Raw genomic sequence first — 23,108 nt, 5'->3', positions numbered from 1 at the left:
TAAATGCATAGCTGAGCAAAATAAATGTTAGCTAACAAACTGATCCCAAAATTTATATAGACAATAAAAAAAAAAAAGTCATGACCCTCTTACACAGAGAGTAAGATGAGTGGCTTGCCCTATTGGAAATCAAAAGACACTCAAAGTGCTACCTATTGAGGAAATGATCAATTATACCTCATTAAAATTAACCTCTGTTTATGAAAAGAGAGATATGGCATGTATCACATACAGATGGTCCCTGAGTTATGATGGTTTAACTCGAGATTTTCCAACATTATGATGCATTCAGTAGAAACCATACTTTGATTTTGAATTTTGGCCTTTTCTTGAGCTAGCAGTAAGTGGCAGAACCCTCTTGTGATGCCAGGCAATGGCAGCAGCACAGTGGCCAGTCAGCCACACAATCACAGGGGCAAACAACTGATACACCCCAGGACATTGTGTTGCTAAGCTGTGATGTCTGGTAGGTTTGATATGTTGAGTGCATTTTCAACTTAAGATGCTTTCAACTTAAAATTAATTTTTCAGGACATATCCCCATTGTAAGTTGAGGAATATCTATGTTATTAATTTAGTAGTACCCAGGCTATACTTAGGAGTCAACAAAAATATTCCAACACAAAAAGTGGCAAAAGGGAAAGATAAGCATTGCACAAAAGAAGAGACATAAATGAACCTTAAAACATTGAGTTGATATTGCTGTGCTAGTTCTTAATTTACTGTTAGCCAGTCACCGCCTTGTAACCCCCAAGTCTCTAAATTTCATATCGTCTCTCTCTGGAACTTACTTAAAGGATTAATACCTGGACCTTAGGGATCCTCCTGCATCAAACACATCTAGTTGTTAAGTATTTTTTAATCTTTCCTGTATTTAACCTCATTAGTAATTATAGAAATTCAAATTAACACCAGAATGAGAGTCCATCCATCAGATTGACAAGGCTGACAGTACCAAGTGTTGGCAAGCATGGTGGAGGAAAAGGAACTTCTATAAACTCTTTGAGAAAACAGTCCGGCATTCTTTATAAAAGTAAAGATGGGCAATTCCCCACCGCCCCTATCCAGCAGTTCTTATAGAGGAACTAAGAACCATGGGACTGAAGACTATAAAAATGTTCAGTGAATCACTGATGAGTCAAAAATTATGAGTCACTAATGAGAATTACAAGCAATCTAAATATTCTTCCACAGGAAAATGGAGAAATAAAGTGGATATATTCATATACTGAAATATAGTAGTAGTGAAAATCAGCTAGTTACAGCAATATAGAAGAGCCTAGAAAAAAATGTTGAATATCAATGTAACAATTTCAGAATTTGGGGATGTGGACATGTAATACATATATGATACAGAAAATGACAATGATTTGTTACCAGGATATAGGTTATTGAAGGGGGAACTTCACAAATTCTAGTAATATTCTGTCTTAGCTGTACTGTTCAGCTCCCCTATTTTCATATGGTTCATTACTTTTTCTATTATTACTAAACAGCTCCCATCTGTTGGTTCAGTCCCCAGATGTCCACAATGGTCGGGGCTGGACCAGGCCAAGGCTAGGAGCCAGGAAGTTAATCCAGGTATCCAAGGTGAATGGCAGAAACCAAACTTTTGGAACCACTAGCTACTGCTTCCCAGGGTCTGTATTAGCAGGAACTGGAGGTAGAAGTTGCAGTTGGGCCTGGAAACCAGGAACTCTGAGAAGGGATGTGGGCATCCTAACGTGTCTTAACCACTAGGCCAGACACCCACCCTCCTCCATTATTACATTATTTTGAGAATATCAACATTTCACAAAGTTCTTATAACTAAGTAATATAAAGAAAACAAAATGATTTGTTTTTAAGGCATAATATTGACACCCTGGGGCCAAAGTTTGGGCACTGCTTGCAGCACTAGCATCCCGTTTTAGAGTGCTGTTTGATGTCCTAGCCTTTCTAATTCCTATCCAGCTTCTTGCTAATACATTTGGGAAGGCTGCAGGTAATGGTCTAAGTGCTTGAGTTCCTGCCACCCGTATAAGAAACCAGAATGGAGCTCTGGGCTCCTGGCTTCAGCCTGGCCTTGCCCTGATGGTTGCAGCCATTTAGGGGTCAAACTAGCAGAACGCTCTCTTTCAAATATAAATCTTTAAAAATATATTATAGGGGCCGGCACTATGGCACAGTGGGTTAACACCCTGGCCTGAAGCGCCGGCATCCCATATGTGCACCAGTTCAAGATGCAGCTGCTCCACTTCCAATCCAGCTCTCTGCTATGGCCTGGGAAAGCAGTAGAAGATGGCCCAAGTCCTTGGGCCCCTGCACCCGCATGGGAGACCAGAAGAAGCTCCTGGCTCCTGGCTTCAGATAGGCCCAGCTCCGGCCGTTGCAGCCAATTGAGGAGTGAACCATTGGATGGAAGACCTTTCTCTCTGCCTCTCCTCTCTGTAACTCTGACTTTCAAATAAGTAAGTCTTTAAAAAAAATGTATTATTTACAACAAAAACAGCAATGTCACACTTTTTGGTGTTCAACTGCGTGGCATCTTTTGGTCCATGCTGCACTTGTGGAAGTAATATTCTTTAGTGCCACATCTATCTGGAAGAGAAGGGAGAACCCATGCCATGACCCAGGACATCTGGGTCTCTCACAGGGCAGCAAGGGCTCAAACAATTGAGCCATCTTCCACTGCTTCCCAAAGGCACATTAGCAAGGAGCTGGATCTGAAGTGGAGCAGCCGGGGACACAAACTGATTTCTGTATGGGATGCTGGTGTTGCAAGTGGTAGCTATCCACTATGCCACAACAACCTTGCCCATAGAGGGCTGATTCTAAGTGACTTAAAGTGAGTGCATGTATTGCTCTCATAAAAAGTTTAAAAGTACTATAGTAAAGATCAGAAAGAATACATCAAGGATATTGAGCACATCTGTTTTTAATTCATATTTATTGATTTACTTTGTGCCAGGTACACCACATTAGATGCCAGGGACACTAACAGTAAATAAGATGGTCCCTGCCCTCACAGTTTACATTTCCACGGTTAAAGTGCATCTCAGGTATTCAGATAACAGTTCTGCCACTTCCCCTTTATAGCAGAATCACATGACACAGCACAGCTACCAACCAGAGTTATAAAATGTTAGAGCTCACTCAACAAAACCTTTGGTATCATTTGTCCAGGTCTTGTTTTACAGAAAAGCTGAAGTGGTGAGCATTTAAACCCAGAATTCATGTTCTAATACCAAGTTCGGTGCCTTTCCCATTTTCAGTCTTCTCACAAAACAGTATTCAGATTTCCTTATGTCTTGCTTTTGTTAAATATCAGCATTCAAATCCTGGTAACCTACCTATGCAGCTGTTTTCTGCTAGACAAAGACCTTATCATTTAAACCCCATTAAATAAGTGTACATGCTATCCCATCCAATACTTTGTGACAAACCAGAGGGATCAGGATCACCAAAGTCCTGACCTCTGGGACCGCTGCATGCCCTCACAATTCAAGAGAGCAAGAGCCATGTGCCTTCAGGGAGTGCATCTGCCTGCCTGCCAAGTCCTCACTTCCCCATACTTGTGATTTTTCAGTGCTCCTGAATTGCTAGGCAGTAGCTACTTTGTTGCTCGTAAGTGAGCTTGTTTTCTTGATGGAGCTTGTCCTAGCCTGTGCCATTGACCAGAAGGAATGCAAGTATAAATTGTAGGGGTACTATCTTTCTAGCTGACAAATACACATCCTGTCAGTTGTGAACACATCCTTAAATGCCCCCACAGCCACTATACTATTCTGGACACTGCTGCCATAATGAGAAAGTCTCTGAAATCAATTGTAGTAGTTGTACTGGAAATTCTAGTGCCCAGCGGAAGCAGCTCCCCCCCGCCCCAAAAAAAGACCAAATCAGGAATGGGTGCTGGGGATTGGGCAAGGAGTTTTCTTAGACTCCCACAGATGAAAAGAGAAAGCTGCTTTCATTTGAACAGAGAGAATGCCCCATCTGCAAGGACAGTGAGAGCCAGGAAATGAACTACTAGTGTTCCTGAGATTAGCGGGGCACAATGCAATTATTCTCTTTACCAGCATTAATTTCTGAAATGCTGGTTGTCCAGAATGAAAAAGAAAAAGAAAAAAACTTACCCCCCCTTCAGTAATTACTCAGGACTATATTTACTCTTGTCACACTGTCGCTGATCCTGCAATGGAGTGGACTTGGTAGTTTGGAAAGTTCCTTAATACATAAATTGTTTTTTAAACTCATAGCCTAGCAGAAGGCCTAATTTGAAAAACAAATTTGAAAAGCAAAATTACAGTGAAAGGGAGAAACAGAGTAAAAGAGCTTCCATCTACTGGTTTATCCCCAGATGGCCAGGGCTGGGTCAGGCAGAAGCCAACAGCAAGGAAAATTTATCCAGGTCCCCCATGTGGGTGGCAGGTTCCACTGCTTTCAGGCATATCAGCAGGGAACTGGATCAAAAGTGGAACAGGTAGGACTCAAACCAGTGCCCATACAGGATGCTGGCATTGGAGGCAGAGGCTTAACCAGCTGCACCACAATGCCGGCCCCGAAAGCAATCTTGAAAACCAAGAATGTGTAATTTTCTCCTATAGAACCAATAAGATTTTGACTTTTAACCAAATTTACATGTCCAGTCACAGGTAAAAGGAATGAAATACAGTACAGGCATCTTTTAAAATGCTGCTTAAAATAGATTTTTTAAAACATTTCCTTTAATATGAATTTTTTGCTTTAATATGCACCACTTCCGCTAGTATGGACAAGTAATGTAGACATTGTTTAGAATATACTGTGACTACTTTAGCATAATTTTATTTAAGAGTTAGGTTGTTTTGTCAATGCTGACATTTTTAGGACTATGTACTATAATTTATGACCCATGTTTCTGACCCAAAAGTCTTACTTAAAGCCCTATTCTCAACTTACTAGCAGGTGGCCTTGAACAAGCCAACCTCTCAGAACCCTGGGTCCACATCCACACACTGAAGACAATGCAACCCATCCCACCTGCTTCCCAGTGTTCCTGTGTAAATCCACAAGGTCAATGCGGGTGAACTTTTCTAACTATAAAGTACTGTAAAATGACAATTACAGGTAAGTCCACCACCAAAATAATATTCATGCCCATAATCAAAAGCTTTTAAACAAAACAGCTTCAAGTCGTCAGTTAAGCAAATGAAGACTATAATACATCCTATGTCCCAAGCCTACTTAATCTATCGTTTTTGGGTAGACTTAATTCATTTTAAGGGAGAAAAAATCTGAATTTATTTGTTAGTGTTTATACAAACAAGCTGCAACCACTAATTCAAAAATAGGAGGATTTTTCCCCCAACAAGAGTGTATTTAATAGGACTGTATCTGAATAAGAATTCCATACAAACAGAATATATATATTAACACATGAAAGCAAGGAAAGAATATTTTACATTATACAGAACTCCAAGTGATTCAATCAAGTTACCCTTCCAACCAAATACTTATTTTTTACGTTTATTACAAACATTGCAGTCAGTTCAAGGTGTGCCAACAATCATACAGTTACAACACTTAGTAGCTGTAACTGTAGTGTGAGGCACACTTAACTGTTTCGAGATAGGTGACATAGCCTTCATTTCAGAGGACCTGCTGTGAATGAATTACTGTCTGCTTTTTAATGTTTCAACTAACCTGTGAAAAGAAAACAGTTTCACAAAATTAACCTTGTTATAAAGCATAATTATTTATAATGTGAATTTTATACTAGTGGTGGATTCTAAAGCAGTTAACATGACGAAAGCTAGTACAGATGAAAAGAATCAGATTATGGTCTCAATTTCCCTGAGGACTGCTATGGTTTACATGCTAGTTTGGATGCTGAGCGTCCCCCAAAGGCCACTGTGTTAAAGGCTTGGTTCCCACAGTCATGTTAATGGTACTAGAAGGGCAAAAACTTAATCCAATTATGGTGTCTGGACTGGATTGTTAGGGTGGAGTCCCCCTGGTGGCTTCTTAAGAGTCCACACAGACACACACACTTTTTTTTTTGACAGGCAGAGTGGACAGTGAGAGAGAGAGAGACAGAGAGAAAGGTCTTCCTTTACTGTTGGTTCACCCTCCAATGGCTGCTGCAGCCAGCGCACTGCGCTGATCCAAAGCCAGGAGCCAGGTGCTTCTCCTGGTCTCCCATGCGGGTGCAGGGCCCAAGCACTTGGGCCATCCTCCTCTGCACTCCCGGGCCATAGCAGAGAGCTGGCCTGGAAGAGGGGCAACCGGGACAGAATCTGGTGCCCTGACCGGGACTAGAACCTGGTGTGCCAGCACTGCAAGGCGGAGGATTAGCCTATTGAGCCGTGGCGCCAGCCAACTCCCTCTTACCATGTAATAACTCTGTGCTACCTTAGCACTCTGCCAGCAAGAATGATTTCAACAGTGGCCAAATCAAGAGGGATGACCAGTCCTGGACTTTGACTTCTAAAACCCTAACCTAAAATAAATCCTTTCCCTTTATGAAAAGCTGACTGCTGTAAGAGTCTTTTAAGTTTTGACTATGTTGCTGATCTGTGACAAGAACATCTATCTACCTTTCATTGTGGCAAGGGAGAAGAAGAAACATCAGGAAAGGATCTAAAGAAGAGAGCTTTAACCTAATTCCTACTTCACAAGAAAATTGGAGGGTATGGAGAGGCAAGAAAAAGGCTAAAAAATGGCAGAGTTGGCTTATGTAAGTAACTGAAATCAGGCAGGTGTGGCTAAAATAAAGACAAAGGCACATGGAGACCAGTGGATAAAGAAACGTACGGGATAAGCTATAAAGTAATCTAAACTTCATCCTCACAATTTCATCCTCAAGAAAAATCACACATGCACACAGCTACAAGCACACACAAATGCGCAGACATCATCTAGAAACTTGATACTTGCCATTCCATGGCCTCATCCAGGCCAGTGCCTTTGGTTGCTGACGTTTTGAATATCTGCCACTTGCGATCCTTTAAGGCAGGTAACCCAAGTGAATTTGCCATCTCTGAGGGAGTCATGGCCTGCTCCATGTCCTGCTTATTTGCAAACACCACTAAAATGGCTTTTCTCAGCTCTTCTTCCTAAAAAACAATTGAAAATAGGTAGTTTTTTGTTTGTTTTTGTTGACAGATAGAGTTACACAGTGAGAGGGACAGAGAGGAAGGTCTTCCTTCCATTGGTTCACCCTTCAAATGGCTGCCACGGCCAGAGCTACGCCAGCCAGGAGCCAGGTGCTTCCTCCTGGTCTCCCATGCGGGTGCAGGGGACCAAGCACCTGGGCCCTCCTCCACTGCCCTCCCAGGCCACAGCAGAGAGCTGGACTGGAAGAGGAGCAACCGGGACTAGAACCCGGCACCCACACTGACCTCCTTTTGTTTTTTGAATACACTGAACTTAACACACTTGGCTTCTGGCCTTCTGTGCTCGCTGATCCTTCTGCTTTCAATGCTTCCTCTGTTCTTAACATGTTTCTTCTCACATGTCTTCTGTAGAGAGGAGTCTCAGTTTTCTTCCTAATCCCTTTTTTTTTTTCCTGCTTTGTCTTTGTATCGCTTACTATTTCTCTGCTTGGGTTTTTTTTTTTTTTTTTTTTTTTTAATTTGACAGAGTTAGTGTGAGAGAGAGAGAGAAACAGAGATATAAAGATATTTTTATATCATAAGAGTAATTCAGGGCCGGCGCCACGGCTCAACAGGCTAATCCTCCACCTTGCGGTGCCGGCACACTGGGTTCTAGTACCGGTCGGGGCGCCGGATTCTGTCCCGGTTGCCCCTCTTCTAGGCCAGCTCTCTGCTATGGCCCAGGAAGGCAGTGGAGGATGGCCCAAGTCCTTGGGCCCTGCACCCGCATGGGAGACCAGGAGAAGCACCTGGCTTCGGATCAGCGAGAAGCGCCGGCCGCAGCGGCCATTGGAGGGTGAACCAACGGCAAAAAGGAAGACGTTTCTCTCTGTCTCTCTCACTATCCACTCTGCCTGTCCAAAAAAAAAAAAAAAAAAAAAAAAAAAGAGTAATTCAGAAGTAATTCAGAACAGTTGCTTTAGCTTAAGAAAACTTTGAATGTTCTGGCAATCAAGGAATCTAGCTTTTAGGAACTTGGAAGGTGTGTTTTTTGTTTTTTTGTTTGTTCTCCAACCCTTTCTACAACTGTATTACTGGAAATAGGAAGTAGTCTGTGTGAAAGAAAATGATACTGAAGGCATTGTAGGGGAGGAACCCTTTGCTCCTCTTAATCATTTCTACATCTGATAATATACACTGGAAACAGCAAATATAAACAATTTCCCCACATTTTACCAATTTCCTTACCTCCAACATAGCAACTAATTCTGATTTGGAAATTCCAATTCGGTCTCGGTCACAACTGTCCACTACATAAATGACTGCATCTGTGTTTGAATAGTAACATCTCCAGTATGGCCTAGAGAAAATTCAAAATGGGAGAATACATTACTATTAATCAAAAGAAGAAATGGACACATCAATTCACAAGCTACGAATCAGGACAATGATGAGGGGGAGGGATGGAGTTTCAGGCCAATCCTGACCCACCATGATTCACTATTTTTGATGGATTTAAATATCATCTCCCGGGGCTGGCGTAGCAGGTAAAACCGCCGTCTGCAGTGCCGGCATCCCATAGGGGCATCAATTCAAGTTCCGGCTGCTCTACTTCTGATCCAGCTCTCTGCTATGGCCTGGGAAAGCAGCAGAAGATGGCCCAAGTTCTTGGGCCCCTGCAGCCTTGTGAAAGACCTGGAAGAAGCTCCTGGCTCCTGGCTTCAGATAGGCCCAGCTCCGGCTGATATAGCCATTTGGGGAGTGAATCAGTGGATGGAACACCGCTCTCTCTGCCTCTGTTTCTGTAACTCCACCTTTCAAATAAGTAAGTAAATTTTAAAATAAACTAATAAATATCATTTCCTTCATATGCAATAATGTGAAAAGAATGGCAACAAATATGTCATGTGACCAAGGCATTTCAAAATGAGTTCTAGGGCTGGCGTAGCCAGTAAAGCCGCCACCTGCAGTGCCAGCCAGTTCAAGTCCCGGCTGCTCCACTTCCAATCCAGCTCTCTGCTATGGCCTGGGAAAGCAGCAGAAGATGGCCCAAGTCCTTGGGCCCCTGCACCCACATGGGAGACCCCAAAGAAGCTCCTGGCTCTGGATCAGCACAGCTCAGGCCATTACGGCCAATTAGAGAGTGAACCAGTGGATGGAAAACCTCTCTCTCTCTCTCTCTCTGCATCTCCTCTTCTCTTTGTGTAACTCTGACTTCCAAATAAAATAAATAAATCTTAAAAAAAAAAAAAGTGAGTTCACACTTTAGGCTAGAGAATATTATCTTTAAAATCGCTGAATGTGCTTACAGAAAAGTTGTACATAGTAATAAATCTTCAAGAATCTCTTAAGAAGCATAGACTTTTTAAAACTTTAATGATTTTATACAATTATCATTTAAATTAAGTACTGATGATACCAAGAAGTAGAAATGGCTACAATTAGAAATAAACTCAAAAGTGATTTAACAAATGAATTATGGATGGGGCTGGCGCCGTGGCACAGTAGGTTAATCCTCCACCTGCGGCATCGGCATCCCATAAGGGCGCCAGTTCTAGTCCCGGCTGCTCCTCTTCCAATCCAGCTCTCTGCTGTGGCCTGGGAAAGCAGTGGAAGATGGCCCAAGTGCTTGGACCCCGGCACCTGCATGGGAGACCGGGAAGAAGCTCCTGGCTTCAGATCAGCGCAGCTCTGGCCATTGTGGCCATCTGGGGAGTGACCCAGTGGATGGAAGACCTTTCTCTCTGTATCTCTCTCTCACTGTCTGTAACTCTACCTCTCAAATAAATAAATAAAATCTTTAAAAAAAGAAAAAAGAAATGAGTTAAGGGGTTGGCGCTGTGACAAAGCAAGTTAAGCAGCCATTTGCAACACTAGCATCCCCTATATGCGCTAGTTCAAGACCCAGCTGCTCCATTTCCATTCCACTTCCCTGCTAACGCACAGGAAAGCAGCAGATGATGGCCCAAAGTGCTTGGGCCCCTGCACCCATGGTGCAGAAGAAACTAAGGTGCAGACCAAGAATCTCCTGGCTCCTAGCTTTGGCCTAGTCCAGCCCTGGCCATTGAGGCCATTTAGGGAGTGAACCAGCAGATGGAAGATCTCTTCCTCCCTCCCTCCCTCTCTCTAACTCTGCCTTTCAAACAAATAAAAATAAATTAAAAAAAAAAAAAAAAAAAAGGGAGAGAAAACAAAATGAGTTAAAAGTACACAGGATGTTTGGAAACGCATTACTAATCTTTGAAGATAGTACCACAGGAGCTACTCCTAAAAGTCACCAAGGATTCACAATGGCATGTCAAGCACAAAACCCTGCACAGGACATGTGAATTGCAGAAGATACCACTGTTTACATTAGCCAGTGATAGTGGGCCTGCTAGGTACTTTTGTGTATTTTAACAGTCTGTTTCACAAAGGAAAGGGAAGACAAGACTCAAATGGAGAGTCCCTTCTAGTTAAAAACTACTAACGTAATTAAGTCTTGAAAATTTATTGAAAAGATCTTCATTTAAGTGGTACCTGAACAACTGGCTTCCTTAAAATTAAAATCTAACAGATGCTCTGAGGCAATAGGCGGTTTCAAATATTGGCTCACTTTTAAACCAGATGACTCCCACTTAAATGACAATAGAAGATATATTTTGGTTTACTGCTATCAACACTTAAGGAAACCAACAAATGTTAAATACCACAAAATAACCTAGTCTTTATACCATACCTGATACTTGTCTGTCCTCCTAAATCCCAGACTTGGAATTTAAGGTTTTTGTACGTCACTGTCTCTACATTAAATCCGATGGCTGGAAGAGAAATAAAATCAATAGTATGTGAGAACAGTGCTTGCTACCTTCCAAGTATCCAGTCTAACTGAGTTTCAACAATTAATGGGAACTATTGTATCACATTATTGGTTGGGATATTATTTAAGACAAGCTGATAGGCTGTGCTATAGAGAAAGGCACGTGCACACACACGTCATTCAGCAAGATCAGCTCCAGCTTCAGTTATTGAGAATTCGATACTTCTGCACATATGTAATTCTTAACTCAGTGAAATCCTGTTATATTACAATTCTCTCAGCACTGGCATACCAAAGTATTCAGAGTTATATTTAGGGAGTATAGATGCAGATGTATAATAAAAACTGCCAACGTTGGTAGCTAGCAAATAAACAGATCAAAATCAAGAACAATTAGGTTCTAAACTTCAGTAAGGTCACATCAACAGCTTTAAGGCATCTGGGCTCCCAGCCTGTCAATCCTGGACTCCCTGCAAACATCCTCTAGGGCTCACTGGTAATGAGGTCACAGCTAGACAGACAAAGGGGAGGTGCCCCATCCTTTTCTCTACAATCTTTCTAACGTGGAGCTCTGGTGCCACACAGCTCTGACAGGACACCAATATTCTCACTGGGAAGAACCTAACTGAGGGTGAAAGAATGCTGAAAAAGCTTAGATCACTAACATTCCACAAACTCAGAAAAAAATTTCAAAATAAAATATCACATTTGTAACTACATAATTTGTTTTATTTCTATATTTTAAAGTGTGCATTTGTAAATGATGCTTATGAGTATTTGGCAAGTATATCTATTACAACTAAACAAATACTATAGTAAACCTGAGAAACAAAAAATGAATAATAAATAAGTAAATAAAAAAAGCAAGTTCAGGATGTCTCCCCTAGATTTAGGCAGGAATGCAATCACCATGTGCTCTACGGTTAAGAATATCATTTAAAAGCAAAGTACAAGAGTGTGGAGTAAAGCAGCCCTCACTGAAATGCAATCCACAGTTGCTGTACTGAGCACTGCAGGAGCCATAGCACAGAAGGGAACGATTCTGAGAGGCAAAAGCCAACAGAAATAAAATGTATTTAAGGTGTGGGGCCGGTGCTGTGGCGTAGCGGGTAAAGGTGCCGCCTACAGTGCCGGCAGCCCATATGGGCGCCAGTTTGAGTCCCAGCTGCTCTACTTCCGATCCATCCCTCTGCTATGGCCCGGGAAAGCAGAAGATGGCCCAAGTCCTTGGACCCCTGCAACCACATAGGAGACCCGGAAGAAGTTCCTGGCTCCTGGCTTCAGATTGGCACAGCTCCAGCAATTGTGGCCAACTAGAGAGTGAACCAGCGAATGGAAGACCTCTCTCTCTCTCTCTCTCTCTCTCTCTCTCTCTCTCTCTCTCTGCCTCTCTGCCTCTCTTTCTCTCTCTGTGTAACTCTGGCTTTCAAATAAATCTTTTTTAAAATTGCATTTAAGGAAGCACAAAGAAATAACAATGCCACAAGGTTCAAAAGTTATTTTATAAATGCTAGATTTTTATTAGTCTGTAAATTTAAATAGTAATATAAAAATACCCCAAGTTATATAGTGACTTTAGAGGTGTAATTTAAATAAGCTGGAGCACACTAAATAAACTCTTACATTTAGCTTAATCTATTAATCTTCTCTCAATAAATTCTGGTCAACAAACAAAAAAGTGAGGCTGACACTGTGACGTAGCAGGTAAAGCTGCCACCTGTGATACCAGCATCCCATATGAGTACCTATTCATGGCTTGGCTGCTCCACTTACTATCCAGCTCCCTGCTACTGGCTTGGGAAAAGCAGTAGAAAATGGCCCAACTGTTTGGGACCCTTCACCCACATGAGAAACCCAGATGAAGCTCCTGGGGACCAAAGCTGGAGAATGAACCAGCATATGGCCTAGTGTTCTCTCACTCTTGCTCTCTTCAAACATATAAATATTTTTAACGTTCATGGACAAATGGAACTAAAAGATAATGTGCATTTTCCATTAATCAAAAAAAAAAAAAAAAAAAAACACACTAGCTCTCAATAAGACTTGGTGACTTAGGTGAATTCTTTTTCCCCTGTCCCAAGGGGCAGTGTTTTTTTGTTCTTGTTGTTTAAGGCAGAGAGAAAGTGATATCTTCCATCCACTGGCTTACTCTCCAAATACCCACAATACCCAGGGATGGTCCCGACCAAAGCCCAGAGCCAGGAACTCCATCCAGGTATCCCACGTGGCAAGTACCCAAGTACTTAAGCTATCATCTACTGCCTCCCAGGGTACCCACAAGCAGGAAGCTGGATCAGAAGCAGAGGAAGGTCTTGATCCCAGGCACTCTGATACGGGATGAAGGTGCCTAAGCAGCCATTTAACCAACTATTCCAAAATTTCTCATCCCATGCCAACTTTGCAACAGCTTTAAACATCAAAACCCAATAGCACATCAGGACAGGTATCCTATAATTACATCAAATTACCTCTTGGTTTATGAAAAAAAAAAAAATGTTACCGATACTATATGCACACTAGAAACTTATAAACCTTAGCAATTTATGAATGTTATTTACTCCAAATAGTTATATTAGATAGAAACCAGAACACTCCTACAATTAGTTTATGATAGTAACACTTACTAGGAATAGTGGTAACGACTTCTCCAACCTGTAATCTATACAAAATTGTGGTTTTTCCTGCTCCATCTAGTCCCAAAATTAAAATCCTCATTTCCCGGGTTCCAAAAAGACTGGAAAAAATACTTGAGAAAAAGCCACCTAGAAAATAAAAGCAAAACTGTGTTCAATTCCATTTTATGCACTCTGTCCACAAAACATTTCATTTTTCCCTTTGAAAGCTACAGACCACGCCAAATAGTGCTTACAGTTTCCTGGATGCACAGGTGTTTATTTTTGCTTCCAATGAAGTACATCGTTCAACATCAAACAAGTAATTAGTGTGTATGTAATTAGTATGTCTTAAATACTGCATCAGACAAGCACAGCCCATGCAATAAATAAGAGAAACAAGACCGCTGTCTTCAGGGGATGCCTTAGCATCATCTCCTCACCACCCCTAAAAACCAAAGGGCCAGTCAATACCAGTGGGACAATTAGGTCCTCCCACGTGGAAAATAATTACTACTGTTTTACAACAGCAAGACCACCTAAGGACCTCCAATCACTCTCAGCTCTCTGCGAAGCAATCGGTATAACTGCAACCAATATAATCAGCAACAGGAACTGACACACAGAAGCCAATAACGACAAAAACTACCTTAACAGAAAACTCCTTTTAAGAAACAAAACTAATCTAATCATAAAGTAGTTCCGGAAAGCACTTGTGCCACAGTCCTTTTCCTAACGAACGCCAATGGAAAAGGAAAAAATAAATAAATAACAGTTAGGTGAACAACATAAAACAACAGCTGACAGCGGAAGTGATGCCACACTTCGTTCCTGCACAAAAAGATGGCACAGTTCAAGAGTCTGCAGAAATGAACACAGCGCTTGGGAAAGTTCGCCAGAGTAGGCGTGCAGAAGAGAGGCAGAAGCGCAAAGCTGCAAGGGTCACAGAAGACCGGACACCGCTCGTGATGCTGGGGGGCCGGAAGTACATCCCCCCACCCCCCCAGGAAACAGAGGAGGGATTTAAACAAGCATCTTCATTTTGGAGCGTGGTAACGGGCACCTTCATGTGGGAGTGGAGCGTTACCCGATGCTTGTGACAAGGTGGTTCCCTCAATGGGTCGCCAAGAATCCAGAGTGACATTTCATTCACTGCCGAGTAACACCACCCCTCCCACTGTCTCCATCTTAACTCTCTCATCGACTTGAAAAGCTACATCGGACAAGCGGACAAAAGCCCAGGAGGCTACACCTGCCCTCCGAGTTTTCCAACTGACGCATTTCCAGCGCTCTAAGACACTAAAAAATAAAAAACCAACCTGCCACTATGGGGTCACAGCTCGCTTTTCAGCCAAGAAACCTCAACCGACCTACGACGGACGAAGCTGCCAGGCTTCGCAGGACCGACGCTGCCCAGCGAGGCGAGCTGGACACGAGGGGAAAGTTCGTGGTCCGGGAGAAGGACTCGGGCCCGGCTCCGCGGACCCTGCGGTGCCCGCTGACCCCGCGAGGCGGGCAGGGAGCCGGGGGCCGGAGAAGAACGTGAAAAGCCAGCTCCACCCCCACAGGTGAAAACCCACGGAGGGTTTTAAGCACTCAGCGCCCCGCCCCCTGAGAAACTGGCTACTCGGCTTCCCAGGCCGACCCCTCTCCTCTTCCCGACCCCAGCCCTCAACCGCAGCCCCTCCGAGCGCGCGCCGACACTTGTCGCCGACTCCTCACCCATGATGAACCGCCTGTCTGTACTCGCCGAGCGTTCGAGACAGCCCCCAGCTTCAGCAGCGACTTCTAGTCCAGCCTCGGCGGCGCCGCCTCCGCTCGCCCGGGCCTTGGGTTGCCGCTCCGAGGCGTTTTCCACGCAAGCCTGCTGCGCCAGGAACTTCCACGTCGGAGTCCTGGAGGGGGGCGGGCGCAACGGGGCCACTGCGACTGCGCGCCGGCCACGATGGCCTGAGCGTCCGCGTCGTCGCTTTCGACACAAGGCCTCGGCGCGCTGAGTGCGGCTACTGTGGGCGCCAGACGAGGGGGAAAAAAAAAATCTGGAGCCTCAGTCTTTCCTGTTTCTGCTTCTATGGCAGGAATGGCTTCAGCAATAGAGCGAATCGGCTTTTCATTTTTTTAACTCCGCCACCAAGGCATGGGGAATCGGCCAACCAGGAAATCGAGTCGGGCCTTGAGGAGCTAGGGCTGTCTGGCTGCTTGTTGGCCGGGCTTGCGGGTCCCGGAGCTCCCAGCAGGTGCAGTCTCCTGAAAGGAAATGGCACTGTGTAAGAATAATGGGAGATGCCCGCGCCACCCATGCGGAGCAGGCTTGCTCCCGAGGCCGCTCTCTGGCCGTTTCCAGCCCGAGTCGGGCCCTTCCCCCTGTGGTCGCACCGACTGCGGGCACCTGACCACCTTGCCGGGTTGGGCAGTGACCGGGCACTGGGGACGTGTCCCCTGGAGGGCCATCCGTTGGGGGTAATGTGAGTTTGGACAGTGAAATATATCGGAAGGAATGATAGGGAGAAGGGGTTCCCCTAGGCTTGGGGTTTCTTAAAGGTTGGGGAGGGGAGTGTCTGAGGTACACAGAAATGTCAGCTCACCGCTTACCCCTGACCCCCGTGTTCTCCCCGGAGCTGTTAGCGCTTTCTTGGATGTCCTTCCAAATATAACAGGCATATTATGTTTTTATTTATAATAGAGACGAAGTCTACAGAAGCTTATGGGACCCTTTTTTAATTTTGGTTTTGAAGAACTTTTCCAGCTTTATTGAGGTATAGTTGTCAAAAATCGTATTTTTAAGGTGTACGATGTAATATTTTCATGTATGTATGTATTATGAAATGGTTGCAGTCAAGCATTAGTTAACATATAGCCTGCATTTGTGAGTGTGAGGGGGTAACATTCAAGATCTACTTTTTTTTTTTTTTTTTTTTTTTTGAAAGGCAGAGTGGATAGTGAGAGAGAGAGACAGAGAGAAAGGTCTTCCTTTTTTTTGCCATTGGTTCACCCTCCAATGGCTGCTGAGGCCGGCGCATGGCGCTGATCCGAAGCCAGGAGCCAGGTGCTTCTCCTGGTCTTCCATGGGGTGCAGGGCCCAAGGACTTGGGCCATCCTCCACTGCCTTCCCGGGCCACAGCAGAGAGCTGGCCTGGAAGAGGGGCAACCGGGATAGAGTCCGGCGCCCCAACCGGGACTAGAACCCAGTGTGCCAGCACCGCAAGGCGGAGGATTAGCCTGCTAAGCCACGGCGCCGGCCTCAAGATCTACTTTCTTAACAATTTTCAGGTAAACCAGGGTACTTCAAGAACTTCATGGAAATGGAATTTTAAAAAAATTACACGTTATGCAAACAAATTTTTTGAACCCAACAGCTTTTTTCATGATAGCATTTTCCATGAACTTTTTGAAGACCTGTTGCACAATCCATTTGTATTAACTGTGGTCACCATGCTGTACAATAGAACTCCAGAGCTTGTTAATCCTGGCTGAAACTTTGTGCCCTTTTACCAACATATCCCTATCCCTGCCTACCCTTAGTAATCTCGTTGTATCTCTGCTTCTACAGATTCCACTTTTTTAGATTTCACATATAAATGAGTTCATAAAATGTTTGTATTTTTATGCCTGCCTTACTTCATTTAGCATGTCTCCCAGGTTTATACTGTAGAAATATTTATATTTCTTTGTGTTTTAGGTTGAGTCGTATTCCATTGTGGATGTGTGTTTATATTGTATGTGTGACATGGTTTCTTTATTCACATGTCAGTTCACTCTGAGATTGATTGCATATCTTGGCTACTGTGAATATGCAGCAGTGTGAATTTGAATATTGTGAAATACAGCAATGAACATAGGAATGAAGATACTTTAATACACTGATTTTATTTCCTTTGGCTGTACACCCAGAGTAGGGTCACGTGATAGTTCTATTTTTAATTCTGGAGGGAAGCTTCCCTCCATACTGTTTCCCATAATGGCTGTCCTACTTTACTGTCTCACTAGTAGTGCCCATTCTGTTTTTGACTTAAATGTGCAGGCATCTCCAGCTGCATAAGCATTGAACTAGATTTGTCTGTTCTCATCCTCACTGCAAACCATGGGTTCACAAAAGTTTTGCTTGCATGGAAGAGTTTCTTTTGTATAGTTTTGGTTTTATTTTGAAAAGGCAAGAGTGACTCACCTAACCACCTGAAACTTTCCAAAACTATCCTTTGTAAACACCATGCTATCCAGCTGTTAGTCCTCTGTGTCCTTTCACTCACCTTTCTTGCCTATTTTTCTTTTTTTTTTTTTCTTTTTAAGATTTATTTATTTGAAAGTCAGAGTTACACAGAGAGAGAGAGCGCGCTCTTCTATCCAATGGTTCACTACCCAATTGGCTGCAACGGGAGCTGGGCCAGAGCTGCGCTGGTCCAAAGCCAGGAACCAGGAGCTTCTTCCGGGTCTCCCACACGGGTGCAGGGACCCAGTACTTGGGCCATCTCTACTACTTTCCCAGGCCGTAGCAGAGAGCTGGATGGGAAGTGGAACAGCCAGGTCTCAAACTGGTGCCCATATGGGATGCCAGCACTTCAGGCCAGGGCGTTAACCCACTGCACCACAGTGCCATCCCCCTCTTGCCTGTTTTTCATCCACTCCTCACCAAGATTAGTTGCTGCCACTTTTCCAGTCTTGGCCATGGCTACTTAAAAGTAGTAAATCTTTAAAAACAAATTTTCATCCTGTTTAAAATTACAACCTACCCTACGTCCCTCTTATCCTAGTTTTATTATTATGTTTTTTATTATCATATATTCACTATGAAATATAAGTATGGGCCGGCGCCGCGGCTCACTAGGCTAATCCTCTGCCTGTGGCGCCAGCACACCAGGTTCTAGTCCCTCTCATGGCGCCGGATTCTGTCCTGGTTGCGCCTCTTCCTGTCCAGCTCTCTGCTATGGCCCAGGAGTGCAGTGGAGGATGGCCCAAGTGCTTGGGCCCTGCACCTGCATGGGAGACCAGGAGAAGCACTGGCTCCTGGCTTTGGATCAGCGTGGTGCACGGCCACAGCATGCCGGCAACAGCAGCCATTGGAGGGTGAACCAACAGAAAAGGAAGACCTTTCTCTCTGTCTCCCTGTCTCACTGTCCACTCTGCCTGTCAAAAAAAATTTGTAAGTATGAACATATGAATGCATTAGTATAAATTTGAGAATATATGAATATAAATATTTTGTCTATTTACTATTTTTGTCCTTACATGTGGACACTAACCAGATGTTTGTTAAACTGAAATAAATTTTTGAGGTCAATGCCAAATGTATTAGTTTAACTCTTAACTTAAATATGTGTTGCAGTATTATTAGACTTGTTCCTAAAATAGTCATAACTGAAACCATTTTCCTTATTTGATAAAGTCTTTTCTTCAAGAAAGTGGTCATACTTGAAAATCAGCCACCAGATGGTGCTATTGCTGTAGAATAATTCTTGAGTTCCTTGGTCAGCTTCTTCAGTGGACAGAAATGATTTCCTAAATTTTTAAAGTATGAATTTTGAAGTGTAGCTCAAGCAAATGAGATAATTCCAAAACTCCTTTTAACTATAAAGCCACATAAGCTTAATTTCAGAGTTTTAAAACTATGAGGAACCTCAATTGTAATCAACTCAGTACAGATGAAGTAGAAACAAGCCCAGTGACAGAGCCAGGGCAGCAACCCTGATTATCTGAGTTCTAGGCCTGGAATAACTCGATTATGATGCCTTCTATAACTTCTATATATTTGATAAATTGATTTTCAAGTACATGATCATACCTCAAGATTTTGCTGCAGTTTCCAGAATCAGGAACTTAACATTTATGTGTGATCTATTGTCTAGTGAAGTTAAATTATTTTGTTTGGATTTTATTCCATAAAAAGGAAACCTGTAGGACCAGCATGGTAGGTTAAGCCTCTGCCTGTGATGCTGGATCCCAAATCAGCACTGGTTTGAGTCCTGGCTGATCCCCTTCTGATCCACCTCCCTGTTAATGTACCTGGAAGGCAGTGGAAAATAGTCCAAGTGTTTGGGCCCCTACTACTCATGTGGGAGAACTGAATAGAGTTCCTGGCTCTTGGCTTCCGCCTGGCCCAGCCCTGACTGTTGAAGCCATCTGGAGAGCGAACCAGCAGATAGAAGACCTCCGTCTCTCTGCCTCCTTCTCTCTCTGTAACTCTGCCTTTCAAATAAATAAATAAATATTTTTTAAAGATTTTAATTTATCTATTTGACAGAGTTAGACAGTGAGAGAGACAGAGAGAAAGGTCTTCCTTCCATTGATTCACTCTCCAAATGGCTGCAACAGTTGGAGCTGCGCCGATCTGAAGCCAGGAGCCAGGAGCTTCTTCCTGGTCTCCCATGCAGGTGCAGGGGCCCAAGGACTTGGGCCATCTTCTACTGCTATCCCAAGTCATAGCAGAGAACTGGACTGGAAGAGGAGCAGCTGGGACTAGAACTGGCACCCATATGGGATGCCGGTGCCACAGGCAGAGGATTAACCTGCGCCATGGCATTGGCCCCAATAAATATTTTTTAAAAAGGGAGACCTATGAAATATATAATACTGGCTTCAGAAAAGCTTTTCATCATGCGATGAAACGAGAACAATTTAATATAACTAGATACGTGATTTTCACAAAATATGTATTCTATTTCAAACGTGGTTTCTTTTAATAATACATTTTGCCAAAAGAGTAGAATTTATGTATTATACTGAGGATTTTTTTTTTTAACTGAGATATAATTCACATACCATAAAACTCACTTGTTGCAGTTGATTTCTTAGCAATGTTGCACTGGATTAGTTTCTGAGAGGAGGAGCATGGTGGGGGCAAGAGGCACGGAGTCGCCACACAGACCCCTGGAGCCGGGTGAAAGCAGGCTTGAGGCAAGCAGCCCGCAGACTCTTTTATTTCAGTTGGTACAACAGCTTATATAGCCAAGACACCAATCCAGTCAAGGGGCAGTATATGCCCTAACCAATCACAGCCTGTTGCCAGGCAGTTTCCAAAGCCATCCAATCACAGCCTGTTGCCAGGCAGGCTCCGTTGCCAGGTGGTTTCCAAAACCATCCAATCACAGGCTGTTGCCAGGCAGACTCTGTTGCCAGGTGGGTTTCAAAGTCATCCCTTAGTAACTGATGCTCGCGGCCATCTTGGCATGGCCTTCTCATTCCACCACACTCAATTTTTAAAAAGGATTTATTTATTTATTCTATAGGCAGAGTTAGAGAGATAGAGAGGTCTTCCATCCCCTGGTTCACTTCCTAAATGGTTGCAATCGCCAGGGCTGGGCCAGAACAAAGCCAGGAAACAGGAGCTTCCTTCAGGTCTCCTATGTGGGTTGCAATGGCCCAAGCACTTGGGCCATTCTCTGCTGCTTTCCCAGGTGCAATAGTAGTGAGCTGCATAGGAAATGGAGCAGCTGGGACTTGAACTGTGGTACCCATATGGGATACTGGTGTGGCGGGCAGCAGTTTAATCCCCCTGCCACAATTCCAGCCCCCAAACTCACAATTTTTAAGTTTACAGTTAGCATATTCACAAAGTTTGCAACTATTTACCCAGAACATTTTCTTTACTCAAATAGAAACATTGTACCCATTAAGCTATAAGTCTATATTCTTCCATGCCCCAGGCTCTGGTTATCTCTAATCTAGTTTTTGTCTCTATAAATGTGCCCATTCTAGATGGTCCATATAAGTAGGATCACACAATATTTGTCCTTTTGTGTTATTTTAGTACAGTATTGTCAAGGTTCAACCACATTGTAGCATGTATCAATACTTCATTCTGTTTTATGTCTGAATTATTGTATGAAGATAACACATTTTCTTTATCCATCAGTTGACCAACATTGAAGTTATCCCACTTTTTGACTATTTGAATAGTGGTGCTATGAGCATTTGCATAGAAGTTTTTCTGGGTAAATATGTTTTCAGTTCACTTGAGTATATATCGGGTGGAAATGGTGCATCATGTGGAAACTCAGCATTTAACTTTTTGAAGAACTAAAAATTTTCCACATTGGCTGCTCCATTTTACACTCACAAAAGCAATGTATGTATATAAGCGTTCTGATTTCTTCACATTCTCACCCCCAATTATGTTCTGCTTTTTTTTTTTTTTAAGATTTCTTTATTTGAAAAGCATAATGATAGAGACAGAGAGACAACAAGAGATATTCCATCCTTTAATTCACTCCCCAAGTGGCAATAATAGTCAGAGTTGGGCCAAGCTGAAACCAGGAGCCCAGAACACAACAGCCAGAGCTGTGCTGATAAAAGGCAGGAGCCAGGAGATTCTTCTCGGTCTCCCACGAAAGTGCAGGGGCCCAGGGACTTGGGCCATCTTCTACCGCTTTCCCAGGCCATAGCAGAGAGCTGGATCAGAAGTGGAGCAGCTAGGACTCAAACCAGTGCCCATATGGGATGGTGGCACTGCAGGTGGTGGCATCACCTACTGCATCACAGTACTGGCCCCTATGGTCTGCTTTTTAAGTTAACATCTATCCAAGTAGGCATAAAGTTCTATCTCATCACAGTTTTGATTTTAGTTTTGCTGATGACTAATAATGTTGACCATCTTTTTCATTTGCCTATTGGCCATATGTACATATCCTTTGGAGAAGTACCTCTTCAAGTTTTTTGCCCATTTTTGAATAGGGTTGTCTTTTTTAGTTTTTGCACTTCTATTTATATCCTATTAGAACCTAACAGATGATTTATAAATATGATTTATAAATATTTTCTCTCATTCTGTGTTCTCACCATATCAAGAGAGCTCTTTGATGCACCAATTCTTTAAATTTTGATGAAGTTCATTTTATCAATTTTTCCTTTTGTAGCTTATGTTTTTGTTGTCATATCTAAGAATGCATTGTGCAATCCAAGCTCACAAAGATTTACACTTACCTTCTAAGAGTTTTATAGTCTTAGCTCTTAAATTTATATCTTTTATCTATTTTGAGTGGATTTTTTTATATGATGTAAGGGTTACAAATTCATTCTCTTGGATATGGGCATACAGTTGTCACAGAAGCATTTGTTGAAAAAACTATTCCTTTCCAATTAAAGGGCCCTGACATCCTTGCCAAAATTCAGTCCCAGATGGAATTCCAAGCTCCTGGCTTCCACCTGGCCAGTACTATCAGCCCCTTCCCCCACCCCTCTCTCGCTCCCTGTGTGTGTATATGTGTGTTTGTGTGTCTCTTCCCCTCTCTCTGTAACAGTCTTTCACCAATAAGTGAAATAAATCTTTAAGAATAAATAAATGGCCGGCGCTGTGGCTTAACAGGCTAATCCTCTACCTTGCGGCGCCAGCACACTGGGTTCTAGTCCCAGTTGGGGTGCCGGATTCTATCCCGGTTGCCCCTCTTCCAGGTCAGCTCTCTGCTATGGCCCAGGAAGGCAGTGGAGGATGGTCCCCTGCACCGCATGGGAGACCAGGAGAAGCACCTGGCTCCTGGCTTCGGATCAGCGAGATGCGCCGGCCACAGCGGCCATTGGAGGGTGAACCAACGGCAAAAAGGAAGACCTTTCTCTCTGTCTCTCTCTCACTATCCACTCTGCCTGTCAAAAAAAAAAAAAAAAAAAAAAAAAAAGAATAAATAAATATACTTTTAAAACTCATTGTCCAAATGT

The 23,108-nt window shown here is 43.3% G+C and overlaps 2 protein-coding genes across 11 annotated transcripts in view; one reads left to right on the top strand and one right to left on the bottom strand.

Annotated features, from left to right (window-relative positions):
* Positions 1-2,895: 2,895 nt before the first annotated feature.
* ARL1 (ADP ribosylation factor like GTPase 1) lies at positions 2,896-15,370 on the bottom strand. Its single transcript, XM_062203056.1, has 6 exons — positions 15,189-15,370; positions 13,479-13,616; positions 10,774-10,855; positions 8,304-8,415; positions 6,898-7,076; positions 2,896-5,664 (listed from the first exon to the last, which is right to left on the bottom strand). The coding sequence occupies exons 1-6, from the start codon at positions 15,190-15,192 to the stop codon at positions 5,634-5,636; spliced, it is 546 nt and encodes a 181-aa protein (XP_062059040.1). The 5' UTR covers positions 15,193-15,370; the 3' UTR covers positions 2,896-5,633.
* A 292-nt stretch (positions 15,371-15,662) lies between these two features.
* SPIC (Spi-C transcription factor) overlaps positions 15,663-23,108 on the top strand; it is a 75,434-nt gene continuing 67,988 nt past the window's right edge. For 9 of the 10 annotated variants that reach the window (XM_062203047.1, XM_062203053.1, XM_062203054.1 and 6 more), the window contains exons 1-2: positions 15,663-15,733; positions 16,150-16,222. The gene's annotated coding sequence lies outside the window, so the exon portion shown is untranslated. The remainder of the gene's footprint in view (positions 15,734-16,149; positions 16,223-23,108) is intronic. The other variant, XM_062203043.1, reaches the window with a different exon arrangement.

This window comes from Lepus europaeus, chromosome 10 (assembly GCF_033115175.1).
Source record: "Lepus europaeus isolate LE1 chromosome 10, mLepTim1.pri, whole genome shotgun sequence".
NCBI classification, from domain to species: Eukaryota; Metazoa; Chordata; class Mammalia; order Lagomorpha; family Leporidae; genus Lepus; species Lepus europaeus.
This window is presented reverse-complemented; position numbering and strand designations above follow the sequence as displayed.

Coding starts and splice junctions, on each gene's coding strand:
- ARL1 (XM_062203056.1), bottom strand. Junction 7,077..8,303: donor AATTAGTTGCTATGTTGGAG/GTAAGGAAATTG, acceptor ATTGTTTTTTAG/GAAGAAGAGCTGAGAAAAGC. Junction 5,665..6,897: donor CTGGATGAGGCCATGGAATG/GCAAGTATCAAG, acceptor TTCTTTTCACAG/GTTAGTTGAAACATTAAAAA.